Source organism: Lonchura striata, chromosome 10, assembly GCF_050655825.1.
Source record: "Lonchura striata isolate lonStrDom1 chromosome 10, ASM5065582v1, whole genome shotgun sequence".
Classification (NCBI taxonomy): Eukaryota; Metazoa; Chordata; class Aves; order Passeriformes; family Estrildidae; genus Lonchura; species Lonchura striata.
The window spans coordinates 22,291,597-22,315,184 of record NC_140712.1 but is presented as its reverse complement, the minus strand read 5'-3'; the positions used below and the strand labels follow the sequence as shown (position 1 = coordinate 22,315,184).

Genomic DNA, 23,588 nt, shown 5'->3' with positions numbered 1-23,588 from the left:
AGCTCCAGAACCATCTCCTAGGTCTCCTCCAGCCCAGGAATCCATACTGCCTTCTAAATCACTTTTACGAGTGGGGTGAAAAAAAATCAACATCAAAAAAAAAAAAAAAAAAAAAAAAAAAAAAAAAAAGCAGCCCAAATACTGGGCTGGCTGTATTTACTTTCACACTTTAATTCAATAAAAACTCAACTTTAATTGACCTGAATTGGATCCAACATTTCCAGCAGGCTGGGCTGGAGTCTCTTGGAAATGGGGGGGGTCCCTTCTGTTTGGGGTGTCAAGAGGACTGTGCAGGGTCCTGCTCCACCTTTTAGAAAAAGAAGACAAAAGAGTGATGCCACCTTTGTGTTTTGCTGTGAATGTTCCACTCATGGGCTGGGGATGTGCTCTGTCCCTCTGCCAGCATCCCTTGGCAGTGATTCCCCAGTGCTGAGCACCTGTCCCAGGTGAGCCCAGTCCCAGCCCAATCCCTGGCCCCATCCTTCCTCATTTTCATTTCCATCTCCAACTCCATCCCTGGCCCCATCCTCACCCTAATCTTCATCACAATCTCCACCCTCATTCCCATTTCCATCCCAACCCCGTCCTTACCCTGCTCCACCTGGGTTAAGCCCCTGAAGCCTGACCCAGCTCCCATCCCAGGGGTAAGCCGAGGACAGGCCTGAAATAACCAGGATATTTCCTGTGCTTTTAAAGCTTGCTTAAAGAAAACTCATTTCCTCTGTCCTTTCGGTAGCAGAATATAAAACAGCCAGTGCTGCCCCTTTCCCCACTTCCCTTAAAATCACCTTTTTCCTTATGCTGAAGCTGAGAGCCCTCAATGCTGTGTGGGGTGGGGAGCATCCAGCTGGTGTGTCAATGTTCACCTGCCCTCACCCTGTCCTGGGGGCACAAGAGGTGGGGTTATGCTCTAATATATCAAATTACAGCAATTCCTGCCCACTGTCCAGGGCACTGTGTGCCATGAGGCAGAGCCAGCTCGTCTTTCCTTTCGTAGCAGAATGAGCTGTAATATTCCCATTTTCCTACACATGGAGGGGTTGGTTGGGTTGGGACAGCCCCAGCCAGGCTGGTGGGATCTGTGCACCCACAGTGCTGGGGCCCCAGAATGTCCTGAGTGAGCATCAGGATATGGGATGCAACCAGTGGTTTGCCCCTACATCATGCCTCCCTCCAAAAAATACTCAGGCCATGCCCCAGACTGGGATGCTGGTATTGGGCACAGCTGTCCTTCATCCCAGGGCCTGTCTCTGCACTGATGCCAGCAAAGAAACAGCCCAAACCAGGAACAGGAATCAGTACCCAGTTGGGAATTGAATATAATCCTTTCAAAGCAGGTAAAGGACCACGGAGCACTCCAGGGAGAAGCCCAGGGATGCGTGTGGCTCTGCTCTCAGGAGGCAGCTGAGTGAGGGAGTGAAGGTGGGGGGGCTTTTGGGCTCAATTAATCCCAGGCAGGTCCTGTTCATCTCTTTTTGTTTCCTTGATGAGTAATTAACAGCTCTGGCAGCCGCTGCCCTCCCACTGCTGGTGCTGGGGGTTAATCCAATCCCAGAGCATCCGCTTCCCCCCCAGCACCGAGCCCGAAGCTGTTCTCTTGCTCTCCTCTCACAGCTGAAGGAATAACCCCCTGCCAGGGCCCTGCTTGAGCTTATTTTTATCAGCTGAAATAAAATAATGAGGACTGTGATAGGTGCAGCTCCCCCAGACTCAGGCTTGGGGCTCGAGCTGCCCCTTGTTGCCGGGCTCTGGGGCTGTTCCTGCCTTTGGCTGTGACCCCATCCCTTCCCCAGGCTGCCTGATGTCCCTCACCTGTACCTGCCATCAGGAGAACAGGCTTTGCTGGTGGGAGAGATGGGAAGAAGCACTGAAATCTCAAACTGTTTGAACTGGTGGGAGTTGTTTTAATTTTGTTTTTAATGTCTGTTTATTTCTGCCCCCAGGGAATCATTCCTGCAGCACGTGCAGTGCTCACTTAATGGAGCCTTGTGCTAATGAGGTTTCAGGTCTGCTGAAGGGGGAGATTTTGTTCTTTTTCCAAGGTAGCAACACTCAGGCTCTCAGCTGCTTTTGGGAACCAATCCCCTGCTCCCAGAGGTTTTTGGACACACACCCACCACTGCAGCATCTCTCACATGAAACCCAGGTGCCAGCCCCTTCTCTTCCCAGCTGAGCACCCTGACCCACCTGGCAAGGAGCAGGGATGTCTGGGGTGTCAGGAAAGGAGCTGTGCAGCAGCAGCCCCAGGGCACTGAGTCCAGCAGAACAAAGGCCCTTTTGTGCCCAGGCCTTGGCCAGGGCCCACCAAGGGTCTGGGAGATGCTCCAGCTTCCCCCATGGCCACTGGGCAGCCCATGGTGGGCAAAGCCCACGCTGACTTTGGAAGCAGCACAGCACCCAAGGTGTTCTGCTCAAGAGGGACAATAAGGAACTGCTGTGGTTGTTCCACAGGGTGTTTACTCAAACGAAACCTGCAAGGCTGAATGAAAGAATGAACCCATTTATAGATCCTGTTGGGGCCTCAGATATCATGGGAAGAGTTCCTGCAAGTCAAAGGAATCTGGCAGCTGGAGAAGGTGACCATAAGACCTCATGCCAGCTTGTCCTGGCAAGAGAGGGAAATTTTGTTGCTGCCATACCTGATCATGAGCTGCTGGAGAGGCACAGGGTGACAGCCACAGGCAAGGCCAGGTGTGGAGACAGTCTGTATTCACAGCCCTGATTCCAGCTGTGCTCATCACAACCAGCACTTGAATCACGCTGCAAACCCCAAACACCCAGTGCCAGTTGGATTTCCAATAAAAACCACCAATGCAGTGCCATCCTGGGGAGGAATCAGTTTATTTTAAGATACACTCTGTTTCTAAAGAAGGGTATTTTAGCAGCCTGCAACAGAAATGTGAACCAGAGGGTTAACCTGCCCGTTCGGCCTTGGCCAGCCTTGCCGATGCTCACACAAAATTCTTGGGATAAAAAAAAAAAAAGAAAGGTCCAAAATTCAAACTGTACACCTTTATACAGGGTGCTTAGCTGGGGGCACTTTTTACACTGCTGTACATGCTTGGGATAATGAAGTGCAATTGGATTTAGAGCCAATCCAGCATCCCAGGCCACTAATGAAGATAAAATACAGGTTGTGGTGGGCAGAAGCTGCACAGATACACAGGCAAACTGAGCTTATTGTGTTCCTGCTGCTCCAGAGTGCATTTCCCAAGAGAAAGGAGTGGAGCAGAGACAGCTTATAAACCTTCCTGGTCAGGGGCTCCCTTCTCTTCTATCAGGAATATCTGTCACACCCAGTGGCTTTGCTCTCCATCAGCTCCATTGACAAGCCAGCAGTGCCATGAGCCAGCTCACTCATCCTGGTGCAGCGTTCCTGGCAGGTTGTTTTGGGCTCACTCACAGGAGCACTGCACCACTACAGCTTTCAGGAATGAGAAATGCAGTGGCCAGCCACAGCTTCTCACTGGTTCCTACACCAGGGTGTCTCTACACAGGGACTACACCTGAATTAGGACACACACCCTAACTGAAGGATTTGCAGGGAGATGGGAAACAGCCCAACAGTGCCCACAGGGTTTCCAGCAGATACAATCCTCCTGGGGACAGGGTGAATCAGCCCACAGAGCCCGCACTGCCGGCCAGCAGGCAGCCGGGACTGAAATGTGCTCAGGCTCCCAGGGCAGAGCCCACGGAGCTCTCCTGGCTGACACACACACAACAACAGCAGCAGCAGCAGCCAGGGCATGCTGAAGGTGAGGAAGGAATTCAAAACGGGGAAGAACAAACTGGAAATCGGGGGATGAGCAGAACTGCAGCCACCTTTGCTTTCAATATTACAGGGGAGCGTGTGATGGAGCAGGGAGCTGAGAGCTGGCCCAGCTCCAGCCCTGTCCCAGCCCTGCTCACAGCAGCTTCTTCATTCCCCAGAAGCCCTGGTGGGGCTCTGGGAACCCCACAGTGCTCACTAGCAGCAAACCAGACACACAATCCCCCCATCAGCCCTGGTGTGGGCCGTGTCTCCGAGTCCAGGACGGTGCGGCACCACGGGCACTACCTTCTCTTGCGCATGCAGGTCTCCAGCCTGCCCAGCTCCTCGTAGGCCTGGTAGAAAATGTCAAAGTCTCTGGCACTCCAGCCCCTCCAGACAGCCAGGCACCGCTCCGTGTTCTCCTTCTCAAAGCAGCACACAACCGTGTCCTTCCCCACGAGAGCCGCATCCACCAGTGCCCTGGGGAAGGGAGCAGAGAGGGAAGGGGATTACAGGGAAGGGCATCACAGGGAAGGGCAGCTCTGCGAGCACAGCACTGCCTCGTGAGCTTCCTTTCCAGCTACACGAGCTTTTTACAAGCTGCAAATCCTTCAGCAAGGAGAACGTAACAAAGAGAGGGATCAGAAACTGTGTCACGTCAAAACCGAGCAGCTCAGTGACATGGGAAAAGGTTTTTAAAGGGATTCAGGTGCCTAAATATGCAGGTGGGGGGCTTAAGTCTGCCATGGTATTTGAAGTTGCTGCTAATCTCCTGATTTGCTAAATCCACAGACTCGTGTTCCTGCTGCCAGCTGGGCATTTTCAGAGCAGCTCCATCGTAACACAGCTGACAGGCTGCTGAGAGCTCCCACAGCCTGGAATAAAGCATGGAAGTGGGATGGAGCTGCCTGTGTCAGCTCAGGGGCTGAGCCCCGAGCCCAGAGCAGCAGGCACAGCTGTGGCAGCACTCAGGGATCCATGTGGTCCGTGCTGTATGTGCTTCCCTTCATGTCTCTGTTGAAGCTGGCCCTGCAGGGACCTCAGAGGGAGGTGGCTGGGCAGACAGTGACACTTCTCCTTTGCAGGGTCCACAGGACAGGACTCCAGTCCTCACTGGGCTCCTTCTACCACTCCCATAGCAGGTGGAGAAGGTTGGTCCCTAAGTGTTTCCCCAGAAGGGTGCCCAGCTGGGAGCCACAGGACTGTCCTTGGCCACTGGTTTTTATCACAAACTGCCCCTAGAAAGCCCCCTCCCTTTCCTCCCCTCCCTGACCTGCTCTGCCATTTGAGCAGCCCCTTCCCTTTCCTCCCCTTCTGCTCTTCATCCTGCTGCTCACACAGGGAGGGTCACTGGCCATGGTGCCTGGTCCAGCCAGGCAGCAGGGCAGGACAGGTGTGAGATGTGCTATCACTTTGCCTGAACTCCACACTCAATCCAGGTTAAGCAAAACCAACCAAGAGTACCTGTGACCAATAAAGAGAATTCTCTCCTCCCAGCTAACTGATAAAGACACTCAGTTCTGAGTAGAGGAAATGGCAGGAGCTTTTGATCTCCTGCTGTGTTTACCTGGTGGTAATAAACGATCATTTATAATCCTTAGCACTGCTTAACCTGCATTTGTTTGGACATAAATAGTACAATCCCAGACCAGCATTTAAGTGATCGGCAGGAACACCCCCACCTCTCCAGCAGCTATTTATTTCCTTGACTCTCCTTCACTGTATGAAACATTTTAAATTAACGTATATAACTGCTCTCCCCTGTGCTCCAGGAGCCGTCCCCCGGCCTGTCACTGCCCACAGCACAAAGGTGCTCATTTAGAGCCAGAACATCAACCTGACCCATGTGAATGCAGCCACAGACAAGCGCCGTGCTCTGCATAAATACACCTCTTGTTCTGAGCGCGGGGCCGACTCTGCCAAGCTGCTCTGACCTTCTGCCAGGTGCCCTCAGAGCAAAGGGAGCCAGCACCAGGCAGGATCAGGCCAACTCTACCACATTGTGCACTGTCCTGTCTGTATCATTACGGGGTGTTCAGTCTCTGTGGACTTCGGAGACCAGGCTGTAGTCACAGAGCCTTCTCCTCGCTGTCTGCCCCGCTCTAAGAGTGTGCCCACACTTTGATGTGCAACCAGCAACTGTGTTCTCCCACTGGGAATTCCACAGAGGCTGCTGGAAGCCAGGAGGAAGCTCCCAAGGGCTCTGAGGGCCTGCAGAGCCCCCTGTGGCCCCCCAATCCCCCTGTGCCCCCAGGTGTGCCCAGCCAGCCTCACCCGTAGGGAGCCAGCTCCCCCGCCTTCAGCACCGCGATCACTCTGCCCCGCTGCGTGCCCGATTCCTTCTCCAGCCCGATAACGATGATGTCCCCTCCTCTCCTGGAAGAGAAACAAGGGAGAGGTCACATCCTCAGCACTGGGCATGTTGTCAGCTGAAGATCCATGCTGGATATCCATCCTCTGCTCCATGCCCACCTATAGCCATGGGGAGGAGGCACCCTGATGCCACAGGGGAATCCTGAATTCACTGCAGTGAGAGATCCTGTGACAAGCCAATTCAGCTTCCCAGAGGGTCCCATCAGCTCCACAGGAGGCAGCAGGACTTGCCAGGCAAGGAGACTGCCTGCTGTTCTTTGTTTCCTCAGTAGCTGGAGAAACATGGCTTGGAGTCTGATCACCCCCTTCTCATTCTGCTGAAACCAACCCAGCAAGGCCATCCACGTGGCTGCTCTGCTCAACACTGCATACTTCCAAAAGGCATAGAAAATCCATGTTCCATGGTACTGGGAACAGAATTTCTTAATGATAACTTGATTTTGTGGCCAGGTGAATCATACTGGGAATGCAAAAGCTGCTGAATTAGCCTGAGATAATCTCATGTTCAGCCAGCAGAGATTTTGACTAAGTTGCCTGGTTAAGTGACCCACTTACCTGGGGATCCAGATGAGGTCTTTTACAGGAAGAATCTTGACTGCTTGGAGATGCTCTGTGTTATCACACGCAGGCAAAGCATCATGATCCATGGAAGCTTTCAGCTCGTGGAATTTCTCAGACTCCTCAAAATCTGTGAAGGGTGCACTGGAAGAGCTCAAGGGCGAGCTGGGCAGGCTGGAGGGGCAGCGAGTTACCGCGTTGGGCGGCGAGGAGGAGTAGGAAGACACAGAGCAGTAATCGGTGAGCGAGTCCTGGTGGTTCAGGATCTGGGTGCCCACGTCCGGGCTGTACACGATGCTCATGTCCCCCGGGGGGCTGCTCTCCATCGCCTCGTGGCTCAGGGGGGCTGTGGCCGGGATGGCGGCCGAGGGCTGCTGGATGGTGAACATGTCTCTGAGGGGGCTGCAGTCCCCGCAGAAGTAGCGCGCGCAGAGCTGGTAGCTGGTGGCGTGGTACATCACCAGGAAGTTGCTTGTATCGTCCAGACACCAGACCACCTCCTCGCCGTGGCACTCGGAGTTGCAGGCGATGGATGTGATGACGGAGGGCGGGCTGAAGGCCTCCAGCCTCCTGCTGATCTCCATGGAGGCGCAGCTGACGACGAGGACCCCGGGGCCGTTGCTGTACCACACCTCGGCCCCGCTGTTGGTGACCTCCATGGCCCTCACCGGGTATGGGTTCTGCCGCGGGTCGCTGTCGGAGATGTTGAACTTGGACCTGTTTGCTGTGTGGGAGCACAGGTAGGAGCAGTTGTCCCCTGGCAGGCCCTGGGACACTGAAAACACGGCTACGAGTCCATCTGACAAGCCAGCCAGCACCACATATGAGTTCTGTGAGAAAGAGAGAAAAATTTCATGGAATTGTAGAACGGTTGGGTTGGAAGGAACCTAAAAGATCATCTCATTCCATCCCTCTGCCTTGGGCAGGGACACCTTTCACTAGACCAGGCTGCTCCAAGCCCCATCCAACCTTGCCATGAACACTTCCAGGGAGAGGGAGTCCACAACTTCTCTGTGCCAGGACCTTACCACCCTCATAGCAAAGAATTTTTTCCTATTTCTTTACTTCTCTATAATAGAAGAGTTTTCATCCCCAGAAGCTCTGCCTGCTTCTCACATTCTGCAAGAACACGAGTAACTCACCCCAGAACAGCGATAACACAACATAAAAAGAAGTCATTCCCTAGAAGCTGTCGCAGAGCCACACTCCTTTCACCCAGTATTACCTCTCTCTTTACTGGCAAGGGTGGACAGATGGACCTGGCATCCTGCCCTGAAGGTTAGCAAATTCAAGCTGGAGTATGTTCAGAGACAGCCATCATGATCCTAGGAAACCAGCTGTAGAAATCTGGCTCACTTCCAAAAAGGAGTACAACTATTGCTATCAATGTAGGTAGGAGAGGAATGGAAGAAATGCAGTAAAAATGGAAAGAGGGAGCAAATATTCTCACAAACAAGAGCATCCAGGGATTGCTCCACATCCAGAGTCTGCTGCTCTGAGAGCTCAGCTCCTCCCAGGGATGTGCTCTGGGTCTGGGATCCCTGGCAGCTCAGACATCCCAGCCAAGGGCACAGAAGCAGCAGCAGCTCACCAAAGCACCTGCCAAGTGCCATGAACAATTCTGCAGGTGCGTAAAACCTGTCCCTAAATGTACAGATGTGCTGGACACAGCTCCAGCTCCATAGCCATGCATCCCTCGTGTCCCAGGGGCAGGAGCTGCTGAGAAGGCCATGCCTCAGCAACTCCTCCAGTTAATCCCAGCGGGGCAAAATGCTGTTAAACAGACTGGGAAATTGATCTCTTGGGAACAAAACTTCCCGTGACCTTGGGCCTCTACCAGAAACTCCCCCATCTGTGAAGCAGATAAAACAATACTTACCTCAAAGGCCTTTCTATTTCCTCCCTGTGGAGCAATAAATTCTAAAAAAAGACCATTTAACCCAGGACTTCTTTACTGTCTGGACTAAGCACAGCTAATCAAACAGAAGCAGACAGAGCAGCACAGAGCTGACACAACCTCGCCCCTCCTCAGCCTCTCCACAGTGGAAAGCCCTGCCTTTGGCATGCCCAGGGTGCCAGTGAGATGGGCTGAGGGCTCAGTCACCCTTTGCTGGGAATGCCAAAATTAAATTAAGGCATCCCTGTGCTCTTCCAGGGATCTTGATGCTGGCAGGCTTGGACAATAGTTCCCAGGCTGTAAATCCACAGAAAAATCAGTATCTTGATTTGCCCCAGCTATTGAGGGGCAGGTAGTGCTGGGTAAGTGTTATTTAATTGACAGCTCTGATTGTAAGGCTCATTTTGAGTCCTGGACAAAGAGACACTCTCTGCACACCAAGTATGAGTAAAACCATGAGAGCACTGAGCCCCTGTGACTAATCCAAATCACAGCAGAATTTTACTGTAATGGGAAAAACTAGGAAAGCAAGTGGAAAGTTGTGAAACGGGGCTTGGACTAACTCAGTCCAGTCCCAATTCTCTAACCACTAATTAAAAGAAACCCCAACGACCTGCAGTGCTCAGTGCCATGTTCCTGCTGCCATGTGGATCTGGTGCAAAGGCTCCTGGAAGTGGCTTTGCCAAGGAGTTGCATCAGTAGGTTGGATCATGGCACAATGCTTTGCACAAGCTGGGTTTTGCGTTACTTTTTCTTTGGAAGGGAGTTCAATTACTTAAAACTGAATAAAACAAAGCAGAACAGCCCACATTTCTCTGGTAAAAAGTGGTCCAACTTTTTCAGTCTGAAGGACCCCGTACAAGAGGCATTTCTTACTAGAAATGGAAAATTTAAATTGAAATGGGAACATCAGATAGAAACTGTAATGTGGGTATGTCAACTTGAACTACTCCTAGCATGACACAGGCCACTATTAAAATCTTCAGAGATTATAATTTTGTCTCATTTGATTTGATAACGCTGAATTATCCAAGCATAGTCTTCACAAAAAAGGATTTTGAATTCCTTGATTAGTGTCAGCTACTACAGAACAGAATCCCTATTCCCTTTTGGGTTCCACACGCCAAATTTCCCTGGCACTGAGCAGCCAGCACCATAACCAGGCAGAGGTGGGTCACTGACTCCCTCCTGGTGTTAACAGTGGAGGGGTAACAATGCTAAATCCTCGCCTGTCTGGGATGGAACAATGGTGGAAGCAAATTTGGAAGGTATTTTTTCCATTGGAGTATTTATTGCTTTCTGTCTTGGCTATCAGGACCTGTTTCTATCCAGCCATTGCTGTTATCTCCCAGAGAGATAAGAAACAAGGAGCAGAAATTCAAATGCTGAGAAATGCCCTCAACCTGCCATCCCTCATGTGACTGAGCTGAGGGAATGACCAATTCTACAGCAGACCATGTCAAAAACCACCCCACAGATGCCATAATTAATTCTTGCCAGATTTTATCCAGTGCCTGTGAGGCAAAACCCCCCTGATCAGGGTATTCCAGCAGCAACCAAAGGCAGGCAGGGCTGCAGCCTCCAGAAACCTTAAGTAACTTTCTCAGAATTCATTTTCAACATTTGGGCTCCACGAGGAGCCAACAAAAACACAGAGCAACAAAACTGCATTTGAAGGCCCCGTGCTGCCAGCAGCCCCGCCGTGCCAGGAGGAAGGCCCCGAGCGGGGCCGTGCCGCGCTGCGATGAGCAGGGATGAGCCGGCTCCAGACGTGCTGTCCCACTGCCAGCAGGTCAGCAGAAATGGCAAAGAATCCTACACCAGGGCCTGGTCACCTCCTCCTCCTCTTGTCCCTGCAGGGTCTGGCACTGCTGGCTGCAGCCTTTAAATGCAGCTTTTGTTTCCACGTGTTCCAGGTTTCTGCACGAGGCCGAAGATTTGCACCCATTCAGGTTTCTCTCTCCCTCCACATCTCTTCATAAGAAAGCTGCAAACCAAGGCAGAATGTGTCTTGGTTTGTCCTTTTTAACCTGCTTATTTGCTAATCTGTTTTCTTTTTTCTTCTGAAAATTGTATTGTTTACGAAAAACAATCATCCTGGTGACAAAAGGCATGCAACAAAAAGCTTAAATTGTACAAGACTTCTCCTTGGCGGGTGAGTTTCAGATTCTGGGCCCCCCTTGCCTGCTTTCAAATTTCCATGATGCTTCCTTTGGATGAGAAACCAAGTTTTGGAAACTATTTCTTTTGGATCAACCTTCCCAAGGCAGTCGTAAAGAATTCCCCTTCCCAGCAACATCTCTTGGCAATTCTCTGACTAAAAGTTACCTCACATCTCACCAGCTAAAGGCTTTCTTCCCAGGGAAATGCAATTCTCTTCTCCAGTGACAGCAGTGATTGTGATAACTCTGATAGAGCTTGCTGGCCAGGCAGTGAGTGTGACAAGTGTAAGCTTTCCACAGAGGTTTTTTGGAAGAACTGGCTGGTTTAGTTCTTGCCAGCCTGGTCTGCACATCCCCAGGCTGCTGCTCTGGCCATTTCACTGCCAAACTCATACATAGGAAGGAGAGAGGAAAAAGTAAGTCCAATAAACTAAGAAGGAGTGAGCTAAAGGGAGGTGGATTTCTGCAAGGTTGGGTAGGGTCGGGGGAGGAAGGGAGGTGTCTAGACTCAATATTGCTATTGTAGGGCCTGGCATTATTTATGACATTTTCTAGGCAAGCCACAAACTGGAAATAGAAACCAGGAGACATAAAGCCACTCGTAACCCCTGAGGAATGGCTTTGCAAGCTGTGTGACAGTGGAAAAGCTGAAAGCAAAAGACTCCTTCGACTGTCCTGGATGGAACCTCAGCCAGCATGAAAAAGAAATTTGCCCTACACATCAGAAATGAAACTCCACAGTGGACAAATGCTGCAGATCTGGGAGCCAAGGAAAGCCAATAGATGCAGAGACATCCAGCCCTATGCCAACTTTACATCAATGCCCTACTTTAGCCCTACTTACACCATGTTTGGAAGTGCAGCAGCACACCTTACACAAACCATCTGCCTCAGACTCAGTCCATGCAGCAATCCCAGCAGATGAGCCAGAAATGGACAATGGCTCAGGACAGGCCTGGTATAAACCAGCAGCTCTGAGAGCTGCCTCGTGCTGAGCTCTCAGATACATCCCAGTCTGCTGGCATTTGCAAAGACTACACAGCTACCAGTAATGTTGGAACATAATTATATGTTTTCACTTGAGGTGGCTGTAAGCAAACCGGAGGTAATTTAGTTGGAAAACAGTTTTTATACATTTCCCAAGGCTTGCCTGCAATAAGCATCCAGGTCAGATTTCTCCTGCCAGAAATGGGATGGTGGCAATTCCATTGCTAGGCAGATAACATATAACTTCCTTTAATGCCCATAAGAGTAATTATCCATGTTACCCATAAGAGCATTAACCAAACCAGCTGTATTATCCAAGTGTTCTCATTCAAAACCAAAACAGGAGTGTGGCTGAGCCCAGATAACATTTAAGGATGACTGTGCACACAAATGACAGCACACAGCCCAGGAAAACAGTGGGTACAAGAGGTCGGATGTACCCACGTCCTGCATCAGCACTTAACAAATCTCTATTCTAATTATTGCTTCATGTCTTCTCCACTTTGCTTGATCAGCCTAAACCTTGTGTTCCAGTGAAGTGGAAACGCAGCTGGAACACTTCCTTGCCGAGGAATTTGATCTGTTTTGACTACTCTCCCAGCAGGTTTGGAAGTGCCAGCTTTGGTCCCCTGACTCAGGTTCTTGCCCGCACCTCTGTCCTCTGGCAGAGGCAGAAAGACCTGGAAACCTTCTCCTTGCAGTGCCAAAATGTTCCAGGGCATTGCAAAGTCTTTCAGCACCAGCTGAGTGTGGCAGCTTGGCCCAGCAGCAGAGTCTCATTACTGCCCTTTTCCTTTGGGCTGTTCCTTACCCTTTTGACAAGAGGCATCACCAGGAAGCAGCTCACAGTGGCAGGAGTATCTAAACCCTTCAGTGGAGTCTTTAATGGACACATGCCCTGCAATCCATACACAGAAATCTTCTGGTCCTGTGAAAGAGCACATCAAATTCTGTAAATTCAAACCACCTCCCTGCTTTTCATATCTTGATACCTGAGCAAGATCTAATTGGTTCCAAAACTAGGTTTTTTTTGTGTTTTTTGATATCCAAAGTGTGAATTTCTGTTTTCCATGGAGAGTCTTTGGCATGCAGGTAGAAAATGGGTGTGGGTGCTGCATTCTCCAGAAAAGGGTGTGGACAATATATGCATTATCCAAAAGTCACCAAAAATCACCAGTGTAGGGATTTTATCACCACATCCAAAAGCAGCATCTGACAACCCTGAGTGCAAAAATCCCAAACAACAAGTGAAGCAGGTTGGATGTTACTTTGCATTAACCTGTCCATTCAACGGACATTACATTTTATATGGAATCACACCTGCCACACACCTCTTAAATCTACTGTACGGACCGAGAGCACCCAGCAACACTTTTCATTCTGATCTAAAAGGCGGAAATACAACACTTTAAGATCTTTGAATTTTAATTTTTCTATACTTACTATTATATTAAAAAAAAAGAGTATTTGAGCTTTACCTCTATTTGAGAACAGAAAAAGTCAAAATACCTTATTTTCTTATGGGGAGAAAAAAAATCTATACACACAGCATCCATGCCAGGGCAGAGCGAAATATCCAACACAAATTATTTCCTCAGTGAGTGTAGCCTTTTTTCCCCCTACTATAAAATACTGAACTTCAGGAACATTTAAATTTTTTGCTGTTTTTTCTTTGTTTTGTGTGAAATGATTGTGTCAGAACTGGCTGACACTTAGCAGCCCTTTTTGATGGGTGGACAGGGGCTCTGGGGGATAAATCAGCCACTCTTATCTTTTTAGCTGCCATTCTCCATGGTGAACACAAAACTCGGGTACCCATTTCCCACCAACCTTCAAATCCCACAGGCCTCTTTCAAAACCCCACCCTTAAATGCATGTTTTCTGTCCCTGCCTCCCTTTATCACCCACAGATAAGGACATTTCCCAGATGAGCCCCTGGGCACAGACTGCTCCAGCCCAGAGTTTCCCCTGGAAAGCCGAGGTTCCCACGATCGCTCCGGGCTCTGGGAGGCACAGTCTGGATCTGCGTGTCAGGTAGAAACAAAACACCTGGAGACAGCAGATGCAAAATCACACTGCCCATCTGAGACACCCTTTGTCTCACACACTCTTGGCTTTACTAATTTAACAGGCCCTTTCTCTTCGTTAGTGTCTCCCCTAACGAGGCCCCTCTTGAGGGGAGCACAGGCAATGCTCACCTCCGTGGCTGCCCACAGGGAATTCTGAAATTTGAGTTGGCAGCATAGCTTCATTCCTGGGCAGCTCATCCTCTGCACTTCCATGACTCCTTTCTCCAGGTTGACCACCGTGTAGTTCCTGAAAGAAGCAAGCAACAATTTCAGCCAGCCAGCATTCCTCCTGCACGGGGCTGAGGGACTTGTGGCACTTGTGGCCAAGCCACAACACAACTGCCCAGATGTGGATAATGCTGAAAGGATCTACACCCCTCCAAACTCCTCATTTGAAGGAAAAGAAAGATGTGCCATGGCTCTTCCTCAGGGGCAGATGTGCAATTGCTCCTGTGAAGATTTACACTCAGCTCTCTGACTTTGCACAGGGTTAGGAGGATGTATGTGGTCTGTTCCTGTAATTGAGCTGTGAGACAAACAGATCCAGCTGAACAGCAGTAATTAATAGCTGGGAAGTCTCAGCCCATCTTGCCCATTAGGTTCTCAAGGGAATAGCTGCTCTCCAAGTTCATTGCCTTGCTATTATCTGGCTTCATTGTTATTCCAGAACATAAACAGAGGAGCATTATTCTACAGAGCAAAAATCTGTAACCTAATAAAATTATTTATAAATATGACTAATTAGTAGCTTTTTGTAGCTAAAAGGATTTTGTCTGTTTGGGGAAGTTTATTGATTTTGGATGTTTGAAGAATAACTGGATATTCACAACCACATCTGTGAGTCCCAGATGTTTTACCAACTGTGGCACAAGCAATTACACATCCTGAAATCTGTCACATGTGAGTAAACTTGTTATTCAGCAGTTTCCAGCAAGTGGATTGTCCAGTCAGGAAGCAGATTCACTGAGATATATTGCTGTGAATATTTGGACAACATCCATGTATTCAAAATACATCTGGGAGTGCCATGTGCTTCACCAGTTCAGCAGGAAAAGTTACACTGCTTGCACTGAACAACTGACCAAGGACCACAAATGGCAAATCAAATAGTTGAGCAACAAATCACGTGCCTTTCCCATTAGCGTAATAGTTAAAAATAATGAACATATTAATATAAAATTTAGATCAGTTTGTGCATGTTTCCAAATAAGACTGAGGCTATAAAAATCAGCAGCATCCATAAAAATGAACCTAAACTAGCTGAAGGTCACATGTGACTGAGCAAAATGCCATCACCTCAGTCACAATTTAATAACATTTTAAGCACATGCCTTCAGTCCAGAACACATTTTACTGGCAGTGCACACTTGGATGCACACACAGCTCCAGGCATGTGGTTAACTCCCGATGATTGCAATAGGATTTAAGCATGTGCTTAATTGCTTTGCAGAAGAGAGATAGAACTGCAGCTTCAATTAGGAAGGGTTTAGTGTTAAATGGCCTCATTAGGAAAGGCAGAACACGTCTGTTCTCATGTGCAAATGCTTCATCCTGTGTGTGTGAATCATTACACTGCCCTAATCTTCTCCCCATATTAACTGAAGCAGAGTTAAGCTCATTAAATATCCTTTATAAAGCAACCACTGTTCCCAATTAAAAGAGTTTGGGAAAACAGTGTTCACTGTATTCTTGGCGTTCATCCAAGTTCACTTTCACCTTCTTTACCTCCCTCCCAGAGGCAGAAGTGAAGATGCTGAAGGATTAAAAAGGAAAAAGAAAAAAAAAGGAATTGCTTATGTGAGCTGTCTCACCTGGTGTCCTCCTTCCCATCCCAGAGCACCACCGTGTACTCCTGCCCCGGGGAGCAGAAGAAGGAAGACTGCTTCCCACAGGGCAGCAGGTACATAAACGTTGCAAAGGTTGGATCTTTCATCTGCCCCACCACAGAGATGGCCAGGGGACGCTGAGGGGAAGGAAAAGAGAAAGGCACATCACACAGCATGAAACAGGAGAACCACAATAAACAGGAGGTTCAACAGGGCCAAGCACAAGGTCTTGCACCTGGATCAGGGCAATCCCAAGCACAAGCACAGGCTAGGTGTCTCTGGAACTGGATTATATCTAAGGTTCCTTCCAACCCAAACCATTTTCTGATTCTATGATTATTTATTAAAGATTGGTCTGTCATTCTCTTACACATTTTACTGATTCATTTCTTCAGGCTTACGAATTTTGGAAGCTGACCCATTGCATGATTGTGTAGATATTTGAGAGTCAGGCTGACCTTTGTTTGAAGGACAGCAGCTCTAAAACACCAACTGAAATTAATGAAGAATGTAACGCGGCATAATCCTTTTCTTGCACTTTGAAGCTTTTTCTTCCTCATACCTCCTTTTATAATCTTTGGGATTTTTAAGTCTTTGTAGTTGTACTCACAGCATGACACTGGAGATGTTTCTAGAAATTATGGGTAATGTCTTGCCCTGGTGAAATCAGCGGCCTAACTGCCACCGACATCAAGGGACCTTCTAACCACCACAGATGTTTAAGGCCACAAATCTGTCATCATTCCATTCATAAAACTCACATTTAAGTCAACAGAAATTCTGGGCCAAATCAGCAGGAGGGATAAATGGGCAATGGAGCTGCTGTGCTGCACCAGGAGCAAGCTCAGCCCTCCTGCACAAAGAGGGGCAACCAGCTCAGAGAACACAGCTCAGGAGGGTGGTCTTGTACCTTCTCTGGCTTAGTGTCCCAACACTCCATCATGAGAGCCTGCAACCTGTAGAGCTGCACCTCCTCGGGCTGCCCGAGGACAGGACGGATCCCTTTGGACAGCTTCTTTGCAATCTGGAGCTGGTGTTGTCCCAGCACAGGCCGCTGCCCCGAGAGCAGCTCGTACAGGACCATCCCATAGGAGAACATGTCCACCTAGACCAGAAACAGAGGGAAAATCAAGGCAAGGCTCCGTTGGTGGGCGGAGAGGAGAGCAAGGCAGGCCACAGTGGAAAAGCCAGTGCCAGCCCCCACGCAAGGAGAAGGGAACTGAGCCACAGGATGGTGCCAGCCCCCAGTGCCACCACAGGGCTGCCCCACAGATCCCCCCAGTCACCTTCTCGTCGTAGACGATGCGGGGCCGGATCTCGGGGGCCTGGTAGCCCGGCGTGCCCTCCACGCCCAGCGCGCCCTCGTGGAACGACTGCCGCGAGATGCCGTAGTCGGAGAGCTTGATGTTGACGTGCTCCCTGACGTCCAGGGACCACACCAAGATATTGTCCGACTTGAGGTCGCAGAAGATGATGTTCTTCTTGTGCAGGTAGGCCAGGCCTGTGGCGATCTGGTAGGCTATTTTGTGTGTCAGCATGTGTCCCAGTGGCACAAAGGAGGACCCTGGCACAAAGGAACAGCCCGTCTCCAGCTCCTGTCATTGCCATAACTGCTTCTTCTTCCCCCTCTCTCCTTCTCTTTTTAACTCCAGAGCAAAAACTGACAACCTTTTGAAACATCACTCAGTGGCACCATTTGAAATGACACTGTTTATGTTACTGTACGTGTCTGACAGTCCTATTAGATTCTTTTTTTAAACCCTTTCACTTCTAGGCCACTAAATCTTCTGGTGAAAATTAGCGTTTGACTGAAAGTTGACATGAAGCCAAGGTGCCAAGAGGGTCAGATGGCTTCAACTTATCTTGGAATTAGTGTTGTTCATTTGACAATGACAGCAATACAGATAATGATAATTTAGAGTACCAAACACCCATCTGCAGGGGGAAAACCACAGCACCATCCATGCAGCACTGAAGAGAGATGCACTCCATAATAATGTGCGGAGAAATTGAAAATCCAGGTCTCCAAAGTAGTTCTGAGAATCCAGAGCATCAATTTTTACTAGGCTCCCAAAAGCACAATACAAGAACAATTCCATCCCTCCCACTTCCCTTAGTGTGGAAAAAAAAAAAATCCCCTCCAGCAAATCAAGCAGTAATTTAAACACCACTGCCCATGTGTCAGTGGGAGAGGGGTGGGGGCAGAGCCTGGCTTTACCTTTGGAGTTCTCAGCCAGGACAGTGGTGAGGCTGCCCAGCGGGGCCAGCTCCAGGGCAAAGCAGAGCGGGTGGATGCTGATGCCTATGAGGGACACGATGCAGGGGTGCTGCAGGGAGTGCAGCATGCTGGCTTCCTGACGGAACTCCGAGAAGTTCTTCATGGCATCCATGGCCCGCAGGTGCTTCAGCATGGTATCTGGCAAGAGACACAATCCTCCCCTTGTCATTGCCCAGCTCAGGAAATGAGTCACAAACTCTTTGGAGGTGATCACTGAGGGAGGGCTGCAGGAGGAAGGCAGCTGGTGGGATTATGTCGACAGCAAGGCTTTAAGTTGAATCCTTATGCTGATGTATGAGCCACTAAGAGACACTGGCTATACGCAGGATCTGTCTGGTGCCTCAGAAAGCAAAAGCTCTCTTGGTCCTTAAACACCAGGCTCAGGGGTGTGTCTGGCACATGCTGTTCTCACATATCCCCTGGATGACTTTGGAAAACCCGTGCTCCCAGCAGGGAATCTGTGTCGATGGCCCACTGCAGACCCTTTGCTGGAAGGGCTCTTCCCTACAGTTTCCCAGCTTCCTTGCCAGAAGAGACACTCATCACAGTAATGGTCCTGCTGCCACTGCACACCACAGGCTGCTCAGGCAGGTTGGCTCTTCCCGAAGGTGATTTGTCACTGAGACAGCAGCTGGCCTCCCTCACAGCTCAGGGATTCACCACATCCTCCCCTGACAAAAATGAGGAATGTGAGGCACTTTCTCCTTTCCTCTGTGCATGGACTGAGGCTCTGCTGCAAAGCTGGGCTCCACAGGAGAGCCCATCCCTGCCTGGAGAAGCTGGTGGGCTCAGAAGGATTCCCAGTTTGCTTCCTCCAACCACTGGCACAGAGTTGGTAAAACACTAATTCAGAGGAGGGGACTCACAATGCAAACCCAAGCAAACCCACACTTCTCATGGCCAAATAGCATGGGAACAGGAGTTGAAATCTCACCCCCCTTCCCAATCAAGGGCTCTGTCTTGGCACCCTGTAAATCCAACCTCTGATCTGCAGGAGAGAAGCCTCCTGCAGTGCCAGTGACCTTCATCATTACTCATGAAGAACTCTCAGATGCATCCTCCTCCTCCACTGAAACCCATCAGTTTTGCTATCTATTTCCATGCTGTGTTTAATCAGGTGCTGTCAGCACTTTGCTGACTCTTTGGTCTTAGCTTGGGATCCCAGACTGCAGATTCCCAAATTCCTGACACCAAATGTGTGCACTGTACCTGCAGCTGAAGTGGGAGAACCCTTGCATTTTTTAATCTGAAATCTCTTCACAGCCACTGGTTTTCCTTGGTATCGTGCCCGATATATAACAGTTCCACTTCCACCCTGGCCAAGAACGTTGTTTTCATTTTCACTGCATTCCAGTTTGCTATTTTCCAGGAACAGTCTGCCAAACAGAAATTGGGGGTTTTTAATTAAAGTTTCAAAGAAATAGCAAATTAATGTTTTTAATGTGATTTCCATTTTCACAAATGCCTAATAGGTTCTTGCCTTATCTACCAAGAGGACTGGACCACCTGAACTACCTTGGTCATCTCAGTGCAAATCCATGCTGGCTCACGTTGTGCAACAGATTTCCCACAGAAAAAAAGTAATTTGAGCAAAGAAGCACAAAAAGAAGCACAAAGAAGCTTTTTACTAATTTAACCCACAAGAATCAGACAGATCTGGAAAGCATGTACACTCCTTTTCCAAGCAGATGACACAGATACTGATACTTGTACTATTTATCTGTATTAATGATTTTCTTTTTTGCTTCATTTACCTCCTGTTCCTCTTTTTTCCACCGAGGCAGGACAGGATGTTTATGAACAGCCCCACATTCTGAAACCTGATTATTCAAATCAGCTTAGTGTTCCCAGGCTGCAATTCATCATTTCCCCACTCTCCCAGAGACTACTTTTACAGCTGTTCACACTTCAAACATCTCCACTCACCTTGCACCTGCCAAATAAATCTGCAGGAGATAACAGTGTGAGGAGGACTGGTGTGATGAGCTGATGGGGTGTTTGCCCAGAAAGAATTACCCCAACAAAGCAACAGGGGCCAGTGAGAGCACAGAGAGCTCTGACAGCAGCCAACAGGACCTGGTCTAGAGGTCCTGCATTGGGCACTCAGAGGTCTGAGAGAGCAGGAGCCAAAGGGGACACTGCTCTCCTGTCCTGCCTGCTCTCAGGTCTCCTGCTCTGCACATCAAGTAATGAGGGGTGTAAGACTGAGCCCATCTGGGAATGCACTTAAGCAGCTTAAAGATTTGGCAGTGCTGCAGTGGGTAGGGAAGAGTTCCTTCAGCTGTTCAGGCCTGCCACACACCCAACATATCCAGCAGTCCAAAGCTGAGCAGGAACCCCAGCTCAGTGTGAGTCCCCCTGTGGTGTCCATAAACTCACCCACCTACAGGCCCTACAAAATTAAGGCCATTTCAGTGCCAATTTTGTGATGCAGCAGCACTTCTTTTTTGTTTTGCCACATTAAAATCTCCTTTTGTGGGATCCAGAAAGGCTCCAACTACAGAAAGTCCTGGCCAGAGTTCTGGGCAATGCAGGACAGCTGTGGCTTTAAAAAGGGACTTTCACATTGCACCACAGTGATCTCAAAGGACCCCTGGTGTGATGACTCGGTCAGCACACAGATATTGTCTAAGCAAGCTGCTGAACACCAGGGGTGCAGCTCAGGATGAGCTGCCAGAGCACAGATTGAGAGCAGATGGATTTATTTCCTGTGGTCAGCACGTCCCTCTGGCAGAGGCGACTCGGGAAAAGGGCCCAACCAAATCACACAGGTACACTGAAACTCAACCAAAGGCTATCACACGTTACCTGGCAGGAAAATCGGTCATGAAAAGCTCTGGGACCAGCTCTTGGAGCGACACAGGGATGTCAGGGTGGTTAGGACAGGTGATGTAGTCCAGCTCGATGGCGGTCAGGACACAATCCTCCATGTTGAAGTACTGCGCGTCCTCCGCCCTCTCGCCGCCCTCGCGCTGCTCCGGCCTGGCAGCTGCACAGATGTGGCAGGGCACATACTGCTCCATCAGCAACGTGCCATCGCTCTCCATGGCTGTGAGGGCTTCAGAGAGAGCAAACAAACAGGAAACAACGTCATCCACGCCAGCTGAGAGGGAACAACAGCTCCGAGTGCATTCCAGTGTCCGCAGCACGACCTGGACCCGCCGGCTGGAAATGGTCACGCTCACACAGCAGCAGTTTGCTGCAGGGTACTGACTGGAATAGAAAATAGCTTTGCAACGTAGACAGGACAGTGCTGGGGAGACAGGGCTGTGGACAAAACCCAGCACTCACCCTGCTCTGGTCACAGGTAATGCACAGGCTTGCGAGGCAAATGTACTCAGGACTAGCAAGAATTATCAGTGTATGAATAAAGCATTGGAGAGACCCTTCTGCTTGCTGGGTGTATCTGTCTCTGCCCAGACTGCAAACTGCCAGGTGGCTTGAGGTGGGAATGGGGCTGGGAGCAGGCTGGCAGGCACAGCACACGGAGCTCAGTGTGACACACCACCGCAGCTCAGCACTCACCTGCAGCACCCAGGCTGGGAACACAGGCCCTGTGGGGTCCCTCATGGGCAAGGTGCTCAGCCCCTCCAAGAGAAATGTGGGTTCTACCATGATTAAGCCTTTGGGAGGTTCACACCTTTCCCATAATTACAGAGAGATTTTGTGGTGACGGGTTCTGTTAAATCCCCACAATTAGGGTGAACACAGGCTGAAGCCTTTGAAGTCGTGGCTCTTCTCAAGCTTCACTGATTAACTTTAGCATTATTTTAATCCAAAGGCAAATAAAATGTTATTTTATCTTTAGAACATGTAGAATGTGAGTATGTGAGAGTGCACCACTGTTTCCTCTACAGAGCCTCCAATTAAGAGACTTTGGCACTGCTTTCTAGACCAGGGTAGGACGACAAAGAGCACTTCAGATTTTGTTTTGGTTTCAAACAAAGAGTATTGGGGCTGCAAAGAGCCTGCTGGGTAACAGCAGGATCTGTGCTGAGCACAGGAAAAGCAGCTGCAGGAGTCAAGGAAGTTACCTTGGCATGGAGTCCTTGGTACCACATTCACTTAAGCCTCTCATATCAGAATTTTGTAACACATAGAAAGTTAGAAATGATGGGCAAATCCTCATCCCAGCTGATGCCAAAATGAGTTCAAGGGACAGCACCAAGCAGTTTAGGCCAAACCCTAGCCCTGATACAAGCACTGGATGAATCTCTTGAACTCCTGCAGGTCCTGTTTGAACTGCAATGTTTCACCTGTGACAGACTGGAAGACACAATGTCTAGAGCAAAGGGTGTTGGCAACTAATCTTGATCTGTCTGCAGGTTTATTAGCTTTTATCAAACGTTATTGGCTTGAGACTGTCAGAGCCTGAGGGGTCTTCAATTAACACACAATACTGTGCACCTGGAGAGCTCTGTCAAAGAACCCTCTGTTGAAAAGATGGAACACTGCACAGAAAATTACAGCTTTTCTCTTACCAGGGAACCACTGGTCTATCAAAGAGTTGACATGATCTGTGATGAATGCCATGGCTGAAAAGTCTCTCGCTTCTGACTGGGAAATTATTTTAATTCCACCACTTTTTTTCTTTTTCCAGTTCACATCAGAAGACTCAACACTGTGTGAGAAAGCCAAAAGATAGACCTGTGAAGCTTTTCTGAAGTATCAGTGTCAACAAACTTTCTTTCTGGCAAGAGACCTGAGTTACATAATAAACACAGATCATGAGTCATCGAAACACAAAGCAATCTAGCTTCGACGGTGATTTTCAACTCAGTCTGTTCTGAAAATGAGTTTCAGAAGAGAATTGCACAGAAATGCCAGTTCCTCACAAAGGGTAACTGCTATAGAAGGTCAGGCCTAGGGAAAACTGTGGCCTAAGCAAGCTGAGTATGAGAGCTTTGACAGAAATGCCCTATACAGAATGATGGCAGGTTGGGAGTTGTAAAATCAGTAATAAAATTCCAGTGGAATAATAATGATATTTCCAGAAACCGTTAGGAAAAGTTTATGAACATAATTTTTGCACAATTCCCATGGAAGTTCAACTCCCTGAAATACATAGGGAGCTAACAGCATGACCACTACCACAGTCCAGAATTCAGGATTCCAGCCTGTGGTTTGCAGTGTCTGGGTTCAAGTCTCTACTGAGCTTGGAAACTTGGGAAGGTCACTGTTTCCTTCTGGCCTCCAACCATGCAACAGCACCAATGGTTCCTCACAGTCCTGCCAGGGACTGAAGGAGCAAACGTCTTAAATGTCTGCATTTGTGAAACAACATGGACAGGAGGTTTTCCCCAGGCTTGCAGCCAGCAGACATTCTGCCTTGGCCAGGTTGAGGCATTTGTCCACAATCCCTGCTGCACAGAAGCACCTCCATTGACCTGGATTACTGCCACAAAGTGGTGAAGTTTTAAGATTCAGTGGAAAATTCATTGAGGTAAGGAAATCTTTGCATGTGAAAATGCACAATTGTAAGCTGCCAGAGCCCTACTCTGAATTTCACTTTCTGTTCTCAGGCCTCTTCCAGTTCGTGGCTGCAACAACAGATAAGGTTGATACATTCAGACTTGCCAAATAATCAGTTATTTGTCATTTCTGTCAGCAGTTGTTACCAGATGAGTTATGTCCAATAGAAGAGCCTCCTCTTCTGATGAGTGAGCCCACAGCCTGGGTCAGGCCCA

The 23,588-nt window shown here is 49.1% G+C and overlaps 1 protein-coding gene across 7 annotated transcripts in view; it reads right to left on the bottom strand.

Annotated features, from left to right (window-relative positions):
* Positions 1-2,825: 2,825 nt before the first annotated feature.
* The window catches only part of LRRK1 (leucine rich repeat kinase 1), a 74,930-nt gene continuing 54,167 nt past the window's right edge, over positions 2,826-23,588 (bottom strand). For all 7 annotated transcript variants that reach the window (XM_085588957.1, XM_085588958.1, XM_021552572.4 and 4 more), the window contains 12 exons: positions 22,383-22,522; positions 20,710-20,959; positions 19,111-19,277; positions 17,842-18,039; positions 16,910-17,187; positions 16,534-16,728; positions 15,609-15,760; positions 13,927-14,044; positions 12,540-12,656; positions 6,680-7,512; positions 6,026-6,127; positions 2,826-4,231 (listed from right to left, as the gene is read on the bottom strand). In XM_085588957.1, the coding sequence (XP_085445083.1) occupies positions 4,054-4,231; positions 6,026-6,127; positions 6,680-7,512; positions 12,540-12,656; positions 13,927-14,044; positions 15,609-15,760; positions 16,534-16,728; positions 16,910-17,187; positions 17,842-18,039; positions 19,111-19,277; positions 20,710-20,959; positions 22,383-22,522 (2,728 nt within the window). In that variant the 3' untranslated portion in view covers positions 2,826-4,053. The remainder of the gene's footprint in view (positions 4,232-6,025; positions 6,128-6,679; positions 7,513-12,539; positions 12,657-13,926; positions 14,045-15,608; positions 15,761-16,533; positions 16,729-16,909; positions 17,188-17,841; positions 18,040-19,110; positions 19,278-20,709; positions 20,960-22,382; positions 22,523-23,588) is intronic.